Raw genomic sequence first — 20,169 nt, forward strand, 5'->3', positions numbered from 1 at the left:
TAAAAATACAAAAAATTAGCTGGGCGTGGTGGCGGCTCCTGTAGTCCCAGCTACTGGGAGGCTGAGGCAGGAGAATGGCGTGAACCCGGGAGGCGGAGCTTGCAGTGAGCTCAGATCGCGCCAGTGCACTCCAGCCTGGGCGACAAAGTGAGACTCTGCCTCAAAAACAAAAACAAAAACAAAAAAACACCACATATGATCAAGTGGTGTTTATCCCTGTGACACAGGAATGGTCCAGTATGAAGAAGTCTATGAATAAAATACATCACATCAGTAGACTAAGGGATAAAAACCATGATTATTTTAATGGACACTAAAAGGCATTTGATAAAATTCAATATCTATTTCTTATAAATACTCTCAATAAACTAGGAATTGATCAAAAAACTTTCAAAAAATAGCCAACATCACAGTTAAGAAGAGCCGCAGGCTGGGTGTGGTGGCTCACGCCTGTAATTCTAGCACTTTGGGTGGCTGAGGTGGGAGGATTGCTTGAGCCCAGGTGAGACCAGTCTGGGTAACATGGCAAAGCGCTGTCTCTATAAAAAACACAGAAACTAGCCAGGAGGGGTGGCGTGCGCTTGTAGTCCCAGCTACTTAGGAGGCTGAGGTGGGAGAATCAATTGCCTGAGCCTGGGAATTCGAGGCTCCAGTGAGCCGAGATCATGCCGCTACACTTCAGCCTGGGCAACAGAGTGAGACCCTGTCAAAAAAAGAAAAAAAGAAAAGTGAAAAAAGCCCCAGAGCGGTATGTCCCTGACTACACCGGGAGGAACATGCCAGCTTCTTCACCTGGCTTTTGGGGCCAGAGAGGCTGCCCTGTGGAGAACTGTAATGCGCAATGTACCCTCTAACGTGTCTCTCCACATTCCCCACGGATACCTCCAAGGATTAGTGTTTCATGAAACACATCCACAGAGCTCCAGCAAAAAAAAAAAAAAAAAAAAAAAATCAAGATAAAGATGCTTGTGATCACTAGTACATTGCTCTGGAGGGCCTAGCCCAGTGGTTTTCAACTCTCTTTCCCGGCCTAATGCACTGGGTGCTGTGTGCTGATTCCAGCAGCAACAGTGCTTGCCATGAAGGCATTTCCAGCCACGTGGCTGTGGGGCGAGGAGTGGAGAGGCAAGGTTTAATGTAGTTACCTCTCTGTATTATATAACTGCAGAAAGCAGAGAATAAAGATTTCCCAAGAGTTTATCAAGAAGAAATCATACTTCTCCAGTTTGTACAAATAAATGTTGCCTGAATGATGACCCTTTTGTCTTGGTTTGGAAACAAGCTATTTATAAGTATGTGGCAACTCAAAGAAGTTCCATGAAACAATGACAGTATACCACGCATGTAACTGTCACACTGAAAAAAAAGGAGTCTTACCTCAAGTGCCGGTTAAGTTCTTCCACATAATTTTTTTGATCAAGGACATCAGTAATTCTTTCATGCCTTTTAAAAGGAGCATAAAAAGGGAGAACTTTTTTTATTAATGATTAATACTTTGTAACTGTTCCCCAACCTTCCAATCACCTTGTGGAAGTACCAACGTCTTCAAGTAACCAAGAGACAGCCAAAGCTTAGTAACATCCACAGTCCTAGAGTACAGAGAGCAAAGCCGGCCTGGGGCACAGTAGCCAGCATCTCCAAGGCCAGGCTGCCAGGGGAGTGGGCTCCCTGCAGACCAAGGTTTCAGGATCAGCAAGCAAGGTGAAAATATCAACCTGCCACATGCAAATGGCTTTGACACAACCCTTATTACACTGAAGGAAAGGAGCCCATGGGACTTACAAACAAAAGAACTGTGCAGGCACGGTGGCTGGGAGGCCGAGGGGGGTAGATCATGAAGTCAGGAGATCGAGACCATCCTAGCTAACACAGTGAAACCCCATCTCTACTAAAAATACAAAAAATTAGCCAGCGTGGTGGCATGTGCCTGTAGTCCCAGCTACTCGGGAGGCTGAGGCAGGAGAACTGCTTGAACCTGGGAGGTGGAGGTTGTAGTGAATCGAGATCGCACCACTGCCCTCCAGCCTGGGCAACAAGAACGAAACTCTGTCTCAAAAAAAAAAAAAAAAAAAAAAGGAATATATTTTGTTCCTTTGAAGTATTTGGCCTAATATGAAATAAAATAATATATTTTGTTTAAATTTCAAGTGGGTGAGCCCTTGTACTTAGGATGCATGAAGCTTTAGTGTGGTTCCTGCTGGTCCATTCTTTGGTAAGGTGCACTGCCAGGCACTGAGACCGCGAGAGTCCTCGGGAAGACATGGAAGGGCAGGTAACATACGTACGAGGTGAAATATTCAAACGCAATCGCAGGGTTTACAGTGAAAAACCCCTCCCATGCCTGCCTCCACAGGCAACCACTACTATAAGGTTGATATGCCACTCTAGAAATGTTCCATGAATACATATGGAAGTAAAACATACGTACGTACATCCTTTTTTATTATAACGTAAATGGGGCCAGGCGCAGTGGCTCATGCCTGTAATCCCAGCACTTTGGGAGGCTGAGGCGGGCGGATCATCTGAGGTCGGAAGTTCAAGACCAGCCTGACCAACATGGAGAAACCCCATGTTTACTAAAAATACAAAATTAGCCTTGCATGGTGGCACATGCCTGTAATCCCAGCTACTCAGGAAGGTTGAGGCAGGAGAATCACTTGAACACGGGAGGTGGAGGTCGCGGTGAGCCAAGATCGTGCCACCACACTCTAGCCTGGTCAACAAGAGCGAAACTCAGTCTCAAAAAAAAAAATATCTATCTATATATATATATAAATGGCAGTATGTTATGCATAGTTGTTATTATTATTATTTTTTCTCCTGGGTAACTTATTTTAAAAGAATACCCTTGTTAACAAGGGTGAGGGAGAGCTTCATAATGGCATGAAAAGACATCTAGGCCCGGCGTGGTGGCTCACACCTGTAATCCCAGCACTTTGGGAGGCCAAGGCAGGCGGACCACCTGAGGCCAGGAGTTCGAGACCAGCCTGGCCAACATGGGGAAACCCCGTCTCTACTAAAAATACAAAAAAAATTAGCCGGGCGTGATGGTGAATGACTATAATCCCAGCTACTCGGAAGGCCGAGGCGGAAGAATAGTTTGAACCAGGGAGGCGGAGGTTATAGTGAGCCGAGATTGCACCACTGCACTCCAGCCTGGGTGACAGAGCGAGACTCCATCTCAAACAAAACAAAACAAAACAAAAATCTAAAACACTATGATTAAAGAACAAGTCCAAGGGCAACTTATATAATACTATCCCATTTATATCTGAACAAATGGTAAAGCAAAATACAGGACCAACAAACAAATACCTGCAAGGCATTAAACAGTCTTCCTCTGAGGGGAAGAATGGGATTGACATGGAGGCAAGGGGACATTGTGAATGGGGAAATTTCACCTGTACACTCTATTCTTCTGCAGAGCCAAATTCCTTAAACAATGAGAATAATGCATTGCTTCTGTACTTAAAAATAACTAAACAAAATCTAAAATCTCAAAGCAAAAACAAGAAAAGTGTTCTTTGCCAATTTTTTTTTTTTTTTTTTTCCCTGCAGAGAAGAGCCTCATTACCCGTTCTGCAGGCGGGGAACACCACCCAGGGTGCGCACCTCCAACCCCAGCGCTCCTACCGCCTCGGCCGGCCGCACTGCCAGTGTGGAGAGAGGCCACACCTAACCTGCCCACCCCACCCCACTGGGCCCAACCACGCAGTCCGACCCGGATTCTTCGGCCGAAGTTCCCCACCCCCACCCTCCCCTCCGGCCCCACCATTCCTGGCTTCGGGGCCTCCGCTAGTCTTCGGCAATTTCCGTCTGGAGACCTGGCGCTCGCCTAGGCCGGAAGACCTGCCTTTGCCAGAATTTTATTAAAAATGTGATGTAGCTGGGCGCGGTGACTTATGCCTGTAATCCCAGCACTTTGGGAGGCCGAGGTGGGCAGATCACGAGGTCAGGAGTTCGAGACCAGCCTGGCCAATACGGTGAAACCCCGTCTCTACTAAAAATACAAAAATTAGCCGGGCGTGGTGGCACGCACCTGTAGTCCCAGCTACTCAGGAGGCTGAGGCAGGAGAATCGCTTGAACCCCGGAGGCGGAGGTTGCGCTGAGCCGAGATCGTGCCACTGGACTCTGGCCTGGGCGACAGAGCCAGACTCCGTCTCAAAAAAAAAAAAAAAAAAAAAAAAAAAAAAAAAAAAAAAAAAGTGACGTACAATGCAGTACTTACTCCTTCCCACCATCAAGATCCTGCACATCCTTAAGGTAGAGGGAAAAATCTATTACTCCAACCTAAACAAAATAAAATGCACAAGTTTAAATAAAATGTCCTATTTTTCATAAACCTTACAACCTTTGAAATTCAGGGTATTTGCATTCTTACCTCTTTCCTAGGAACATTTAGTTACGACAACCAGCTCTATGAAGTGGCAATCAATTGAACAAACCAAAAAAACCTAACCCTACCACCTTCTAGAAGAAAAACTGACTAAGTATCAGATTTCAGAGACTATTCTGAAATTTCACAACCTAGTTTTCTGTTTATTCAATAATCACATTGTTTACAAAGATCAACAAAATTATTTGTGTACAAAGTAATTATAATTTAAAAAGATGTGGATCTCTAAACTGGTGACCTTAACTGACATTTCTGAGTCTTCCCCCAGATCTTGGTAAAATGGTCTAATCAGTATTTCAGGAAAATTCTCCACCCCTTAGGTACAAGGGAGAACCAAGACCCCTTACACATCTAAAGATCAATGGCTTTGCCAATAAATAAAGCACTTGAAAATGAATAAGTGAGGTCATTCTTATGTGAAATACAGGAAAATTGGGTGCACCCTAAATGTTCATCAATAAAGTTGAAATCAATCATGTTACAGCCGTATCACAGAACCTATGCAACTGTAACAAACAATGCAGTCGATACGTTTGCAGTAATATAGAAAAGCTGGGCCCAGTGGCTCATGCCTGTAATCCCAGCACTTTGGGAGTCTGAGGCGGGTGGATGGCTTGGACTAAGGAGTTCAAGACCAGCCTGGGCAACACAGTGAGACCCTGTGTCCACAAAAATACAAAAATTAGCTGGGTGCAGTGGTACATGCCTGTAGTCCCAGCTACTTGGGAGGCTGAGGTGAGAGGATTGCTTGAGCCCAGGAGGGTGAGGCTACAGTGAGCTGAGATCATGCCACTGCACTCTAGCCTGGGTGACAGAGAGAGACAGTGTCTTAAAAAACCCACCAACCAACCAACCAACAAAAAAACCCCAACAAAACTACAGGATACAATTTCAAGTCAAAAATAATATATACAATCTCATTATAACAATCCTACTTATGTTGCAACCAAGGCTATATGTAATGGTTCTAACACATGTCTGCAACCTCTGACACACCTACCAAAAGGAATCTATATTTCCAACCTTCAACTCTGGGAGGTCTTAGTGCCTGTCTTGATGAGTAAAATGCAGTAGAAATGATGCTGTGTGACTTCTGCAGGTAGGTTAAAAAGGGCAATACAGCTTTCACCCAGCTCTTTCTTGAGGCATACGCGTTTGAAGTTCTGAGCTTTCATGTAAAAAGTCTTGACTTCCCTGAAGCCACAATGCTGCAGACCATGTACACAGAGAGATGTCCAAGAAACCCCTGCCATTCCAGCCCCCAGCTCCTTGGTCTCAGCACAGCAGACAGACGCGGGAGAGAGCGAGCCTTCAGGTGAGAGCAAGCCTTCAGGTGATTCCAGCCCCAGCCACCCGCTGACTGTAATCACATGCGCTCTTGAACAAGAACCAACCAGCTGAACCCAGTCCACCCCCAACTGTGGAAGATACAGCGATTGTTACGGCTGAAGTGCTGTTGCTGACTTGTTACACAGTAATAGAAGATCAGAAAAGATTTAATTTAAAACAAAACCTATGTGAACATAAATGTATAGAAAAAGTAGAAAAGCTTCTAGAAAAATTTCCCCCAGAATCTTTACCATTACCTGTGGGAAAGGGAGAAGAACTGGGGCTGGGACGGGGGATTGGATGAGGAGGTTCAACATCTCTTTTCACATTATGTACTTTGGCATTGCCTAACTTTTTTCAACAAGCAAGTATTTCTTTTATAATAAAAAATAAATAAAAAAATGCAGCCGGAAAAAAACCAACAGAAAGATGAGAATTAATACCCAAAGCAAAAATTAATAGATTAGAAAGCAAATAAAGCCCTACTCCCAAAGTAGAATTGATAAATAAGAGAGCTGGTTTGTCAAAGTTCAACCAAGTAGACAAATTTCTACTAAGTGTGATCAATATTTAGAATACACATTATAAATGAGAACAGTGAGATTTTTCAAAAGCTGTAAGAGAATACTTTCATACAACTCTAGCTTAATAGATCTGAATGAAATGGTTTCTAAAAAAATTATAAATGACTTTAAAAATTGAAGACTTAGGAAACCCATAAATTGATCAAAACTATGCTAAAAGTTTTTAAAGTGATCAAAGAACAAAGACCCAAAAAGGCATAAGGGTGAAGTGCTCACACCAGTAAGTTCTAGCAAGCCTGCACAGAAAAAATAATTCCTGATCTAATCAACTGTGGTAGAAAACAAGAAAAGGAAGGCTATTTTCAGGTTTATTTTAGTTTTATGTTTTTTTTTTTTTTTTTGAGACGGAGTTTTGCTCTGTTGCCCAGAGTGGAGCGCAATGGCGCGATCTCAGCTCACTGCAGCCTCTGCCTCCCAGGTTCCAGCGATTCTTCTGCCTCAGCCTCCTGGGTAGCCGGGATTACAGGTACACACCACCATGCCCAGCTAATTTTTGTATCTTTGGTAGAGATGGGGTTTCACCATGTTGGTCAGGGTGGTCTCGACCTCCTGACCTTGTGATCTGCCCACTTCAGCCTCCCAAAGTGCTGGGATTATAGGTGTGAGCCACTGCACCCAGCCTTCTAGTTTATGAGACTAATATAATTCTGACATCGAAAGGTGGCAAAGGCAGTATAGAAAATTCAGAAGTTTCACTTACAAGCAGAGACACAAAAATTCCAAACAGTAAACATATGAAATTCAGGGGTTTACAATGATCAAGTAGGGATTATTTTAGAAATTCAGGGATAGTATTCAATAAGAAACCTATGGATTAATTCAATTATACTTATGGGTTAAAAACAGGTATGACATGTTGATAGATCCAAAAAAAGTATTTGACTACATTCAACATTCATCTCCAACAAAAACACAAAGTAGGCTGGGCACGGTGGCTCATACCTGTAATCCCAGCACTTTGGGAGGCTGAAGTGGGCAGATCACGAGGTCAGGAGTTCAAGACCAGCCTGGCCAACACAGTGAAACTCCATCTCTACTAAAAATATGAAAAATTAGCTGGGCGTGTTGACAGGCGCCTGTAATCCCAGCTACTCGGGAGGCTGAGGCAGGAGAATCACTTGAACGCGGGAGGCAGAGGTTGCAGTGAGTGGAGATTACGCCATTGCACTCCAACCTGGGCAACAGAGTGAGACTCCATCTCGAAGAAAAGAAAAAACAAAACAACAACAACAAAACACAAAGTAAACTGGAGTGGAATACCACTCTCTAAACGTGAGACATAGCATCCCTCAGACATCGGCAGCAAACATGTATACGTTATGGTAACACACTATAGGCACTGTCATTCAAGATAGCACTAGACTAGAATGCTCACCGTGTCTATTAATTAATTAAAATCTCAATGGAGTTTTTATTCTGGAATTTGACAAAATGTTCAAGTTCATCTGGCAGAATGGATGGCCCAGAAATATTTGAAACAAAACTACAGTAGAGTAGGCAGATACTTAACTACCAGAGTCTAGAATATACTATGTGGCTCCAGTCATTAAAATAATGTGCCACTGGCATAGGAACAGAGATTCAGATTTCCAACAGAAGAGTCCAGAAATAAACGAATGCATATTATGGATATTTCACACATGATAAAAGTGGAATTTCAAATTAGTAGAAAAAATACATTACATGATGATATTGCGAAAACTGGTTAACTATTTATAAAAGAAATTTAGATTCCTACTTCACACTATGCCAAAACAAATGGCAAAAATGTGTAAAATTTACATATTTTTTACACATAAAGTGTGTAAAAAATTACCCAGGTGGAAGCAGAAGGCCTTGGCCTAGCCCTCCAGGGTCCCAGACTGTGGAGACTGGAGGGGCAGGTCTGGCCTTTTCTGGGTCAGCACAGGGTACCCAGGTAGGAGTACAAGCTCACTATCCATTGGCCAGCCTAGTTCCAGCATTCAAGGAATACTGAGGAAGTATTCCCTGTCATCCACATTGGGCTTAACTGTTGCCACCAGGCTTCCAGCCAGTGGGACAAACTTCCCCGTGTTCGATCACATATTGGAAGGCCTGGACCCGCCGCAGAGCCTCATCCATGGAGCACCCCACAGGCAAATCAGTAGCAGTTATCTGGCAAAGGTCACCCTTGCCATCGATGATGAAGAGGCAGGGTAGGAACACCCTCATGGGTTTTCAGCACACCGTAATCCTCAGACAAGCTTCCCATCATGTCAGCAGGTGGGAGATGCGTGGGGGCCCAGGGCTCCCTACTTCTGGGGGCTGTTGATCCAACTCAGGTGGGTGAACTCAGTCCACCGAGACACCCAGCACTTTGCAGCCCAGCTTGTGGAAATCCTCGGCAAGGTCACTGAAAGCGATGTTCTCTGTGGGCCATAGAAAAGTGAAGTCCAGAGGGTACAAAAAGAGGACAACGTACTTCCCTTCGTAGCCCACAGCTTCACCTCCTGGAAGGCGCCATCCACCAGGGCAGTGGCCTTGAAGTCAGGGGCTGGCTCTCCGAGCTGCGACTGACCGGAGGCCATGACTGAAATCTGTGGGGGTAAAGGCTGGACAGACGGACAAACACACGCGTGGACCCGCGTTCCGGCGCCCCACATTTGATTTTAAAAGTTAGGGTAATCTTTAGATAGGGAAGGACCTTCACAGCACAATACCTTAGAAGGTATAAAGGAAACACCTGCTAAATCTGGTTGCCAAAAATTAAAAATAAAAAATGTACAGGGCACACCACCCCTGAGAAACCAGAAAAAAAAAATTATAACAAATAATTCTGAAGAAAGGTCAATGTGCTTAGTCGTTAATAAAGAAGCAGAGAAAGAAAACTCAAAAATGGACCAAGTATGAAAAGATGATCACAAATGCTAAACCCCCAATGGCAAATAAAACACAAAAATACTTGTAAATTCGAGATGATGAGTTGTTTTGTCCATGAGACTGAAAAAGACCAAGAATGTTTACCACATCCAGTGTCAGGAGGAAATGGGTTCTCCCACGCTGCTGGTGGGTGTATATAATGAAGACCTTTCTGGAGGCTGGTTTTACATTATCTAGCAAAATGTAGGCTGTATACTTTGACACAACCACCCCAAATTTATGCTAAGGAAATATATGGACAAGAGTACAGAGAACTTTAAGGATGTCTATAATATCGGTGGTTTTTTTTTTTTTTTCCCAGACCGAGTCTGGCTCTGTTGCCCAGACTGGAGTGCATTGTAGTGGCATGATTATAGCTCACTGCAGCCTTGATCTCCCAGGCTCAAGCAATCCTCCTGCCTCAGTCTCCAGAGTAGCTGGGATGACAGGCAGCACACCACCATGCCTGGCTAATTTTTTTTATTTTTAGTAGAGACAAGGTCTCACTATGTTGTCTGGGCTGGTCTCAAATTCCTGGGCTCCAGTGATCCTCCTACCTTGGCCTCCCGAAGCGTTGGAATTACAGGCGTGAGCCATGTGCCCAGCAATAATACTGTCACAATATGGAAACGATCTAAATTAATAAGGTACTGGTTACATAATGGTACATTAAAAAATGAAACACTACATAGTCATTTAAAATGGTTTATATCTCTTGTTATTGAGAACTGTGTAGAACATATTGTTACATTTTTAAAAATTACAAAATGATGTGCTTAAAATAATCATAGTTTGGTTTCACAAAAAAAGAAACCCTCCAAACATCTCACTCTAAAATACACAAACATATACACACACACATGCATGCACACACCTTTATTCATGTGCTGGAAGGATGTACACCACAACGTAACCCTGAATTATCTGTCTCAGAGTAATGAGAATATGTGTGACGTTTAGTGTCTTTTCAAAACTACTTCTCTGAATTCAAAAAAAGATATTTTTCAACATGCAAAGACAATCAAACTTTTTTTTTTTTTTTTAAAGGGAGGAGAGGTTACAAAAAAACATTGACCTGCACATGGAGGGATCAGGGAATCTTTAGGTTCATCAAACACAACACAGGAAAAAGGCTGGGAATTTTGCCAGACAGTGTAAAATAATCTTTTTTTCTTGGCAGTGGCCCAGCCACAGCTGCAGATGCCCTGAAGAGGGGGTGGAAGTGAGGAATGGGTTAGGGTGCCTATTCCCCCTCACACATTTACGGTCCCTGCCACCAGGAGTTTAGGCCCTGGCTCTGGTTACCAGCTCCCATGCAGGAAGAAAGCCCATAAGAGGGCTGTCCTTCCCACCGAGCACTCCACACCTTACTGGTTACTCTCATTAGTGCCATTTTATCAACCTGACTTCCCAAATCTCTCCTGACTCTATCTTCCTACTCCCCATCCAGCCTTGCGGGACTTCTAGACTAGACTCAAGGCTTTTTTTTTTTGAGAGAGTCTTGCTCTGTCGCCCAGGCTAGAGTGCAGTGGTGTGATCTCGGCTCACTGCAAGCTCCACCTCCAGGGTTCACGCCATTCTCCTGCCTCAGCCTCCCGAGTAGCCAGGAATACAGGTGCCTGCCACCACGCCCGGCTAGTTTTTTGTATTTTTTAGTAGAGATGGGGTTTCACCGGATTAGCCAGGATGGTCTCGATCTCCTGACCTCGTCATCCAACCGCCTTGGCCTCCCAAAAGTGCTGGGATTACAGGTGTGAGCCACCGCGCCCGACCTCAAGTCTTTTGCTCTATCTATTCCTGGCCACTTCTAACTCATAACCTGAGTGGCTGCTAGATTGAGCTTTCTCAAACCCAGGCATGATCATTTCAGTGTACTTCTTAAAAACCTCCAACAGCTTCCCAAAGCTCAGGATAAAGGGGGATAAAAGCTACACCCTTCAGGCCGGGCGCAGTGGCTCACACCTGTAATCCCAGCACTTTGGGAGGCCGAGGTGGGCGGATCACAAGGTCAGGAGATTGAGACCATCCTGGCTAACACGGTGAAATGCCATCTCTACTAAAAAAAACCAAACAAAACAAACAACAACAACAACAAAACAAAATAAATTAGTCAGGCGTGGTGGCAGGCGCCTGTAGTCCCAGCTACTTGTGAGGCTGAAGCAGGAGAATGGCGCCAACCCGGGAGGTGGAGCTTGCAGTGAGCTGAGATCGCGCCACTGCGCTCCAGCTACACCCTTCAGCACAGCACCCATGGCCTCACAACCAGGCCTAGCCTCCACTTCCACCTCAGCCATGGAGCATCCTCTGCTTCAGCCACGGAGAGCTGTCTGCCTGTTGCCACACCTGCCAAGCTTTCCAAGTGTACCTCTGGCTATGCAACTTCTTCACCCTTCCGAGACCTTCCCCGCTGCTTCCCCACCTGCCCCTGGCTGGTCCTCTACCAGCGGGCTCTTTGCCATCTGCCCTTCTTTGGGTTCAGTACCTGCCTGCAGATCCTACATAAAGTCCCTGGGCTAATGAAAGTGTTCTGTCTAGAGCCAAAATTCCATTTTACCTGAGAATCCAAGTCTTCTCCTTTTAAGCAGAGATTGGCATCGAGAACATTGAGTCCCACCAGCAGACCGACAATCACCATCCCTTCTTCCTCCATCATTAAAGCCTCAGGCTCATAGAACTCGCTACAAGAGATGGACAGGACAGCGGGATGCTCAGAAAAACAGCTTCACCATCCCCACTCCTTCCCCACCCTGAACTGCCTTTTCAACTGTGCCCTGGAGCCAGAAGATACTGCTGTGGATTTCCTCCCTCCCTTTCATTTCCCTTCACTGCTTCAACGGCTGCTTTTTCTCCCGTCCTCTCTTCTCTTCCTGTGGCTTAGAATGGGCTCGCCCGTCCTCCTGTCTAAAGTAAACTGCTCCATGCAGACCCTGGACCCCGGTTCTCCTCATCTCCTCTTGACTCCTGTCACTCTCCCCTCCTGTGTCTCCACTGGCTCCTCGTCTGTGTTGACATGAACTACATCTCCACTTATGCCCATATAAACAGGAAATGGGATCCCACATCCAAGCATAACACTCCTCCTTCTTGTGTCCCACGGAGGAACATGTGCTGCTTTACTTCCTTGTTGACCAGTCATCGTGACCATTTGCGAGGGGGGGTCCAGCCCCTGCCTGATACTGCTCTGGTCAGCAATGACTTGCTCAGGTACCAAATCCAGTGGCATCCAGGCCACTGTGTGTGTGCGCAGGAACTTTTCTCTTAAGAATTAGTTCATTAGTAAAGTGAGGAATATGGTAATCACCCTGATTTGATCATTACGTAGTATATACATGCACACAGTATCCCACAAATATGTATAATTTTGTATCGATTATAAAAAAATTAATTGAAAAAGAATTAGTTCATTACAACAAAATCTGTAACTCAAACTTACTCCGTGTAACTGTACTCAGAGTACGTGAAATACTGTAAATCAGTATTTGTTGTGTAAAGCTAAGTTCAATAACGAGCCATGCCTTGAAAACACTGAAAAGCTTGGGTTTTATAGGCTATGCTGTAAAATATGTTTCTCAATTACAAGAGAGCTTTAACTCTGGAAAGAGTCCTCCCTCATAAATCACCATAGTCTAGAGAAAATTCCTTTTATAATGATGTTTGCTTAGTTATAAATATCAAAAATGAACCAGTCGTAAATTTCCATAAATATTGTATACTTATTTTATTTTTTTATTTTGAGACAGAGTCTCGCTCTGTTGCCCAGGCTGGAGGTACAGTGGTGTGATATTGGCTCACTGCAACCTCTGCTTCCTGGGTTCAAGCAATCCTCCTGCCTCAGCCTCCCGAGTAGCTGGGATTATAGGCATATGCCACCATGCCCAGCTAATTTCGGATTTTTAGCAGAGATGGGGTTTTACCATGTTATCCAGGTTGTTTTTGAACTTCTGACCTCAAGTGATCAGCCTGCCTTGGCCTCCCAAAGTGCTGGGATTACAGGCATGAGCCACCACGCTTGGCTGATACACTTATTTTAATTCAAAATGATCTACAGAACTATGTTCTAATTATTATTTTTTTGAGGAGGAATCTCACTCTGTCACCCAGGCTGGAGTGCAATGGCGCAATCTTGGCTCACTGCAAATTCCGCCTCCCAGGTTCACGTGATTCTCCTGCCTCAGCCTCCTGAGTAGCTGGGATTATAGCATGCATCACTACGCCCAGCTAATTTTTGTATTTTTAGTAGAGACACAGTTTCACCATGTTGGCCAGGCTGGTCTTGAACTCCTGACCTTGTGATCTGCCCACCTCGGCTTCCCAAAGTGCTGGGTTTACAGGCGTGATCCACTGCGCTCGGCCTATTATTATTTATTTTTAGATGGAATCTTCCTCTGTCGTCCAGGCTGGAGTGCAGTGGCGCGATGTTGGCTGTCTGCAACCTCCGCCTCCTGGGTTCAAGCGATTCTCCTGCCTCAGCCTTCTGAGTAGCTGGGGTTACAGGCACCCGCCACCATGTCTGGCTAATTTTTGTATTTTTAGTAGAGATGGGATTTCACCATGTCGGCCATGGTGGTCTTAAACTCCGGAACTCAAGCAATCCACCTGCCTTGGCCTCCCAAAGTGCTGGGATTACAGGCATGAGCCACCACACCCGGCCTATGTTCTAATTATTTACCAAGCAAAAGATAAGCAAACCTAGTTGATGAAATACCTTAAGAGATGTTTATTGTCTATAAGCACTTTCAGATAATCTGCCAGTTTCTTTTGCATGAGTGCAAGATAAAGCCAAGCTCGGCCTCTTCCCACAGCTGTCCTAGAATTCAAACAGAGCATCAAACTATTGTGACATCACAACAACAAACACAGAAAAGAAACCTGAATTACCTAGGGAGATACACAGGAAACACACTCTTATAAATGCAGAGGACACTCTACAAATGGCTGTTTGGGGTTGGGGAGGGAGGCACGTGGCCTGGGCAGGCATCGAAAATGGCTCACCACACACCTTTGAGTACTATTACAAATACAGTTAGATAATGCTTTGCTTATAGTCATAAAATATCACAGGAAAATATCAGGTTAGATTTGTGTAATAGATAAACATTCTTTCAAAAGACTAATAGAGAACTTAGTGCTTGCTAAAGTGCTAAAGCTTGTAAAATCTCCAAGGGGTTAGCTCAAAAGTACAATTTTTTTTTTTTTCTGAGATAGTCTTGCTCTGTCGCCCAGGCTGGAGTGCAGTGGTCCAATCTCAGCTCACTGCAACCTCCACCTCTTGGGTTCAAGCAATTCTCGTGGCTCAGCCTCCCGAGCAGCTGGGATTAAGGCACGTGTCACCACGCCTGGCTAATTTTTGTGTTTTCAGTAGAGACAGGGCTTTGTCATGTTAGCCAGGCTGGTCTCAAATTCCTGGCCTTAAGTGATCAGACTGCCTTGGCCTCCCAAAGTGCTGGGATTACAGGCATGAGCCACTGCACCTGGCCTTAAAGGTACAATTTTATGTTTTACTATTGTGGTAAAATACACAGAACATAAAATTTACCATCTTAACCATTTTTAATCTTACAGTTAAGTAGTGTTAAGTACATTCACAATGTTGTGGAACCAATTTTTTTTTTTTTTTTTCGAGATGGAGTCTCACTCTGTCACCCAGGTTGGAGTGCAGTGGCACAATCCTGGCTCACCATTGTGATCTCAGCTCATTGCATCCTCTACCTCAAGGGATCAAGCAATTCTCCTGCCTTAGCCTCCCGAGTAGCTAGGATTACAGGCACCTGCCACCACGCCCAGCTAATTCTTGTATTTTTAGTAGAGATGGGGTTTCTACCATCTACCATGTTGGCCAGGCTAGTCTCGAACGCCTGACCTCAAGTGATCCGCCCACCTTGGCCTCCCAAAGTGCTGGAATTACAGGCATGAGGCACTGTGCCCAGCCCCAGTCTTGAAGGTGTAATTTTTCTGTATTCTAGCATTATCTCCAGAGAAGCAGAAAAGAAAGAAGAGGAAAAAAAAAGAAAAGAAAGAAAGAACAGGCCTGCATTAAACATTAAAAGAATAAAGGCTTCTCAAGTGCTGCTTGGTGAGACTGTAAACTTTACAACTTCCTTTTTTTTTTGGAGATAGGGTCTTGCTCAGTCGTCCATGCTGCTGAGCAATGGCATGATCATGGCTCCCTGCAGCCTGGAACTCCCAGGCTCAAGTGATAATCCTGTGTCAAGCCTCTGGAGTAGCTGAGACACGTGCTACTACACCCAACTAATGGTTTTTTTTTTTTTTTTTTTTTTGTAGAGATGGGGTTTTGCCATGTTGTCCAGGCTGGTTTCAAACTCCTGGGCTCAAGCATTCTTCCCGCCTCAGCCTCTCAAAGTGTTGGGATTACAGGCGTGAGTCACTGTGCCTGGTCAACTGTACAACTTTCTAGTGGCAATTTGATGACAACAAGTTACCAAAATTCTACATTTAGTAATACATCCTAGAGAAATAACTGAAGATGGACACAAGATGTATGTTTCGGGGCGGTCACCACATCATTATCACGGTTTGTGGTAACAAGAATTTGAAGACAGCCACAAGGGGGGTTAAACAAAATTAGATATACAACAGAATACGACTTGGCCATTTAAAAAATGATATTGTAGGCCAGGCGCGGTGGCTCACGCCTGTAATCCCAGCACTTTGGGAGGCCGAGGGAGGTGGATCACCTGAGGTCAAGAGTTTGAGACTAGCCTGGCCAATATGGTAAAAGTCCATCTCAACAAAAAATGCAAAACATAGCTGGGGGTGGTGGCTCATGCCTGTAATCCCAGCTACTCAGGAAGCTGAGGCACGAGAATCACTTGAACCCGGGAGGTAAAGGCTGCAGTGGGCCGAGACTGCACCACTGCACTCCAGCCTGGGAGATAGAGTGAGACTCTGTCTCAAAAAAAAAAAAAAAAAAAAAAAGAAACCTAGAAAGTATTAAAAGGCATATACTTGTCTCCTTGTCCTCCACCTCCCCACCCGCCTTCCCTATACATTAATATAGTGTCCTTTAAGTTCATTTCCAAAACATGTCTCTACACATGAAAACTAGTACCAAATATATTCTCTCCCTTTTTACAAAAAAATTTAACGTTTTACATGCAGTTCTCAGCCTACTTATTTTGCTGAGTATCTGTCATCTTGAAAATCTTTCCATATCAGTACATAGAGGACTTCACTTTTTTCTACAGCTTTAGTGTGTCGCTGTTGGACAGCCCATAATTTATTTAGCTGGGTTAAAAAAAACTAGGGTGGTTCTAATCTCCTGTTAGAAATAACGACTGCAATAGATTATTCTGTACATGTGTCATTTTCATGTGTTACATGTGTAGGATAAAATGCACGTAAGTGGAATTGCTGGGTCAAAGTGCAGATGATTTTTTTTTTTGAGATAGAGTCTCACTCTGTCATCCAGGCAAGTGTGCAGTGGCGTGATCTCTGCTCACTGCAACCTCCGCCTCCTGGGTTCAGGCCGTTCTCCTGCCTCAGCCTATAGTTCCAGCTGTTTGGGAGGCCAAGGTGGCAGGATCACTTGAGCCTGGGAGGTGAAGGTTACAGGGAGCTAAGAGACTGCACCACCACTGCGCTCCAGCCTGGGTGACAGAGAGACTCTGTCTAAAAACAAAACAAAACAAAAGCCGGGCACAGTGATTCACGCCTGTAATCCCAGCACTTTGGGAGGCTGAGGCAGATGGATCACCTGAGGTCAGGTGCTGGAGACCAGCCTGGCCAACATGGTGAAACCCCATCTCTACTAAAAATACAAAAATTAGCTCGGCCTGGTGGCAGGAACCTGTAACCTAAGCTACTTGGGAGGCAGAGGCAGTAGAATCGCTTGAACCCAGGGGGCGGAGGTAGCAGTGAGCTGAGATTGCACCACTGCACTCCAGCCTGGGCAACAAGAGCGAAACTCTATCTCCAAAAAAAAAAAAAAAAAGAAACCATCAGGACACTGTCTGTGTAGGTGCTTTACTCTTGAGAGAGTGAGCGAGCTGGGCAGGAAGGGTATGAGAAATTGTACCATATGAAGAACAACTGAAGAAGCATGGCAGTAGACTTGAGAGGCTCATGAAAAAGGTCATTAAGGCCAAGCGTGATGGCTCACACCTGTAATCCCAGCACTTTGGGAGACCAAGGTGGGTGGATTACCTGCGGTCAGGAGTTTGAGACTAGCCTGGCTAACATGGCGAAATCCCGTCTCTACAAAAAGTACAAAAATTAGCCGGTTGTGGTGGCACGCACCTGTAGTCCCAGCTACTCAGGAGGCTGAGGCATGAGAATCGCTTGAACCTAGGAAGCGGAGGTTGCAGTGAGCTGAGATTGCGCCACTGCAACTCCAGCTGGGGCAAGGGTGAGACTCCTCAAAAAAAAAAAAAAAAAAAAAAAAAAAAAAAAAAGTCATCAAATAAACATTTGAAAGGTTGGCAGGTGCAAAAGGCAGCAATGGAGTTTCATGGGATTTAGAGGGTTTCAGGGCCTAACAGACCCGTGTCTTCTTCCCGCTCCATCACTCACCTGCTGAGGCACCTCAGGCAAGTTACTTAACCACTCTAATCAGTTCCCACACTTGTAGACGAGGACACTAACAGCTATCCTAGAGGACAGCTGTGGAGGATTAAATGAGATAATGAAAAGGAATGTTCTCAGCACAATGCCTGTCACAGAGCAGGCCCTGAGGGCAGTGACTCTTACTATTCTCTGAAAATGGAATAGGCTGGCTCCCTAGGAGAAGGGTCAAATAAACGCTGAACAGTCCAGTCCCGTCTGGGAAACTGTGCAGAGGGCTCTTTTGCATTGGCTCAAGGATCCCTAAGACCCTTTCTAGATGCCACATTCCATGAAGATGACTTATTTGTGTTCTGGCCTGTTTTTGATTTTGAGCCTAAGCATAGCGATCCCAAGGACAAATCCAGACATGGCAGGTAATTTGTTAGTCCCACTCTAACAAATTACAAATGTCCCTTGGCCTGGAGTCTACAATCTGGCCCAAAATGTATTATTCAGAAAACTGCCCACCTGTATCTGAAGCAGTGATTCCAGGAGTGTATCAGTAGTTCCTTTTCCTCCTGAGTGCCCTTTGGTTGACAACACCTTTTCAACCTATTTGGCTTGTGTGGCAAGCAGGAATCACTGTCCCCATTTTAAAGAAAAGGAAACTGAGGCTCAGAGAGAGTCAAATCCTGCTCGAGATCATGTGGATAATGAGCAGCAGAGCTCTTTCCAATTAGAAAGGGCTTCATCAGCAAGGAATTGAGAAATGAGTAAATACGAGGGAGTTTTTTAAATCATCAAATCGGCATAACTACTTCTCACTCACTTTAATTCTGGAAGATTTCTGACACTAGTCGCTATATCTGACGCTTCTGGACAAAGTTTCTCCACCAGCTCCAAAGGACCGAAGAAAGATTTATTTTGGCCAATAAAACTCTTCTTAACTAAAAGGAAAAACAAAAGTGTTATTCATAAGAACGGGTTGCAAAATTTCTTCAGGGACCCACAGTCTCTCCCCCAAAAGCCAAGTGAAAGTGAAAGCTGCTAAACTTCACTGCTTAATCCTTTTTTTTTTTTTTGAGATGGAGTCTTGCTAGACTATCGCCCAGGCTAGAGTGCAGTGGGCGATCCCAGCTCACTACAGCCTCTGCCTCCCGGGTTCAAGCAATTCTCTGCCTCAGCCTCCTGAGTAGCTGGGATTACAGGTGCCCACCACAACACCAGGCTAATTTTTTGTATTTTTAGTAGAGACGGGGTTTCACCATGTTGGCCAGGCTGGTCTCCATCTCCTGACCTCGTGATCCGCCTGCCTCGGCCTCCCAAAGTGCTGGGATTACAGGCGTGAGCCACGGCGCCCGGCCTCATCTAACACTATTAAAGAAACCTGGCTATTAGAAAATTTAAAACTGCCTATGTAGCTTGCATGATATTTCTACTGTCCAGCGCTGCTCTAGAACGTCGCTTCTGAGGACAGGAGCCTTGTCTGCTCTGTCCACTGCTGGCATTTCAGCACCTAGAAGGATGTCTGGCACTGATGAGAAAATGCTGAGCAAACACCCAGCCCGAACTTCTACGCTCCCAAACGCCCCCTCAGGCTCACCTTTCAGCCCGTGTTTGAGGCAGTGCTCCATCACCACAAAGAACTGCTGCAAGGGCGCATGCTCCGCATCCAGGCTGCGGCCCAGGCTCAGAGCCGACTGCAGCAAGACCTTGATGCTGAGTTTCATCATGTGCATCAGGTTGGCACGCTCCTCCATCATCTGGCACTTAGACGCTGTGGGGCAGGCGCAGGGATAGCTTCGTTAGTGGACTGAGTGTGGGCAGGTCAGACTCCGGGCCACGGTGAGAAGACGGGTCCGACAAGAGGCCAGGCAGTCTGCTTAGGGAACGGACGTGCTGGCGGGCGGATAACCGGGCTTCGCAGGTAAGTAGTCCCTGATCCCTAGAGGCCACAGCCCGCCAGCTGGACAGCGGGGCCTCGGGTCAGAAGAGCCACTCGGCCTCCAGCTCCAGAGGCCTCTCCCAGGCGGCTCCGCGCGTTGCTACGGCGACGGCTCTAGCAAGACTCGCCGCGTTTGGCTGCTCCCGCAACCTCGGTTCCGTTTTCGACCAATGGAAGGGCGCTACCTACAGGAAGCCCTGCCCCAAGCTCTTAAGAAGGCGTGCTGGGAAAGCGTCCCGCCCCCAGACATTCCTATTGGGCGAGTCCAGCTCAAGGCCACGCCTACGGAGCTAGTGGGCGCCATTTTGCATCCTCTGGCCCGCACGGGGGCGGATGCACACCCCGCCCGGAAAGCTTTTCCAGCCTTCTCTCTTGCCCGATAGTGCCAGCCGGGTGCCTGCAGGGAAGCATCTTCCCCCCAGTTCCAGGCTCAAATTGTTGCCAATCTTTCGTCCGCTACTAGTGGACAATTTTAGGTTTTACGCACACTTCCCTTGGAGTCAAATGAATTCAGAGAATTCCATTTCAACTC

The 20,169-nt window shown here is 45.6% G+C and overlaps 1 protein-coding gene and 1 pseudogene across 2 annotated transcripts in view; both read right to left on the reverse strand.

The window, feature by feature from the left end:
- The window catches only part of LOC105484009 (RUN and FYVE domain containing 1), a 66,673-nt gene that overhangs the window by 37,018 nt on the left and 9,486 nt on the right, over positions 1–20,169 (reverse strand). Inside the window, exons 2-7 of one of the 2 annotated variants that reach the window (XM_071098007.1) lie at positions 19,296–19,469; positions 18,522–18,639; positions 13,896–13,997; positions 11,745–11,868; positions 4,230–4,291; positions 1,378–1,443 (exon numbers count right to left, since the gene is read on the reverse strand). In XM_071098007.1, the coding sequence (XP_070954108.1) occupies positions 1,378–1,443; positions 4,230–4,291; positions 11,745–11,868; positions 13,896–13,997; positions 18,522–18,639; positions 19,296–19,469 (646 nt within the window). The remainder of the gene's footprint in view (positions 1–1,377; positions 1,444–4,229; positions 4,292–11,744; positions 11,869–13,895; positions 13,998–18,521; positions 18,640–19,295; positions 19,470–20,169) is intronic. The other variant, XM_071098006.1, reaches the window with a different exon arrangement.
- Positions 4,520–9,150, reverse strand: LOC139363683 (peroxiredoxin-2 pseudogene; annotated as a pseudogene).

This window comes from Macaca nemestrina, chromosome 6 (genome assembly GCF_043159975.1).
Source record: "Macaca nemestrina isolate mMacNem1 chromosome 6, mMacNem.hap1, whole genome shotgun sequence".
NCBI lineage: Eukaryota > Metazoa > Chordata > Mammalia > Primates > Cercopithecidae > Macaca > Macaca nemestrina.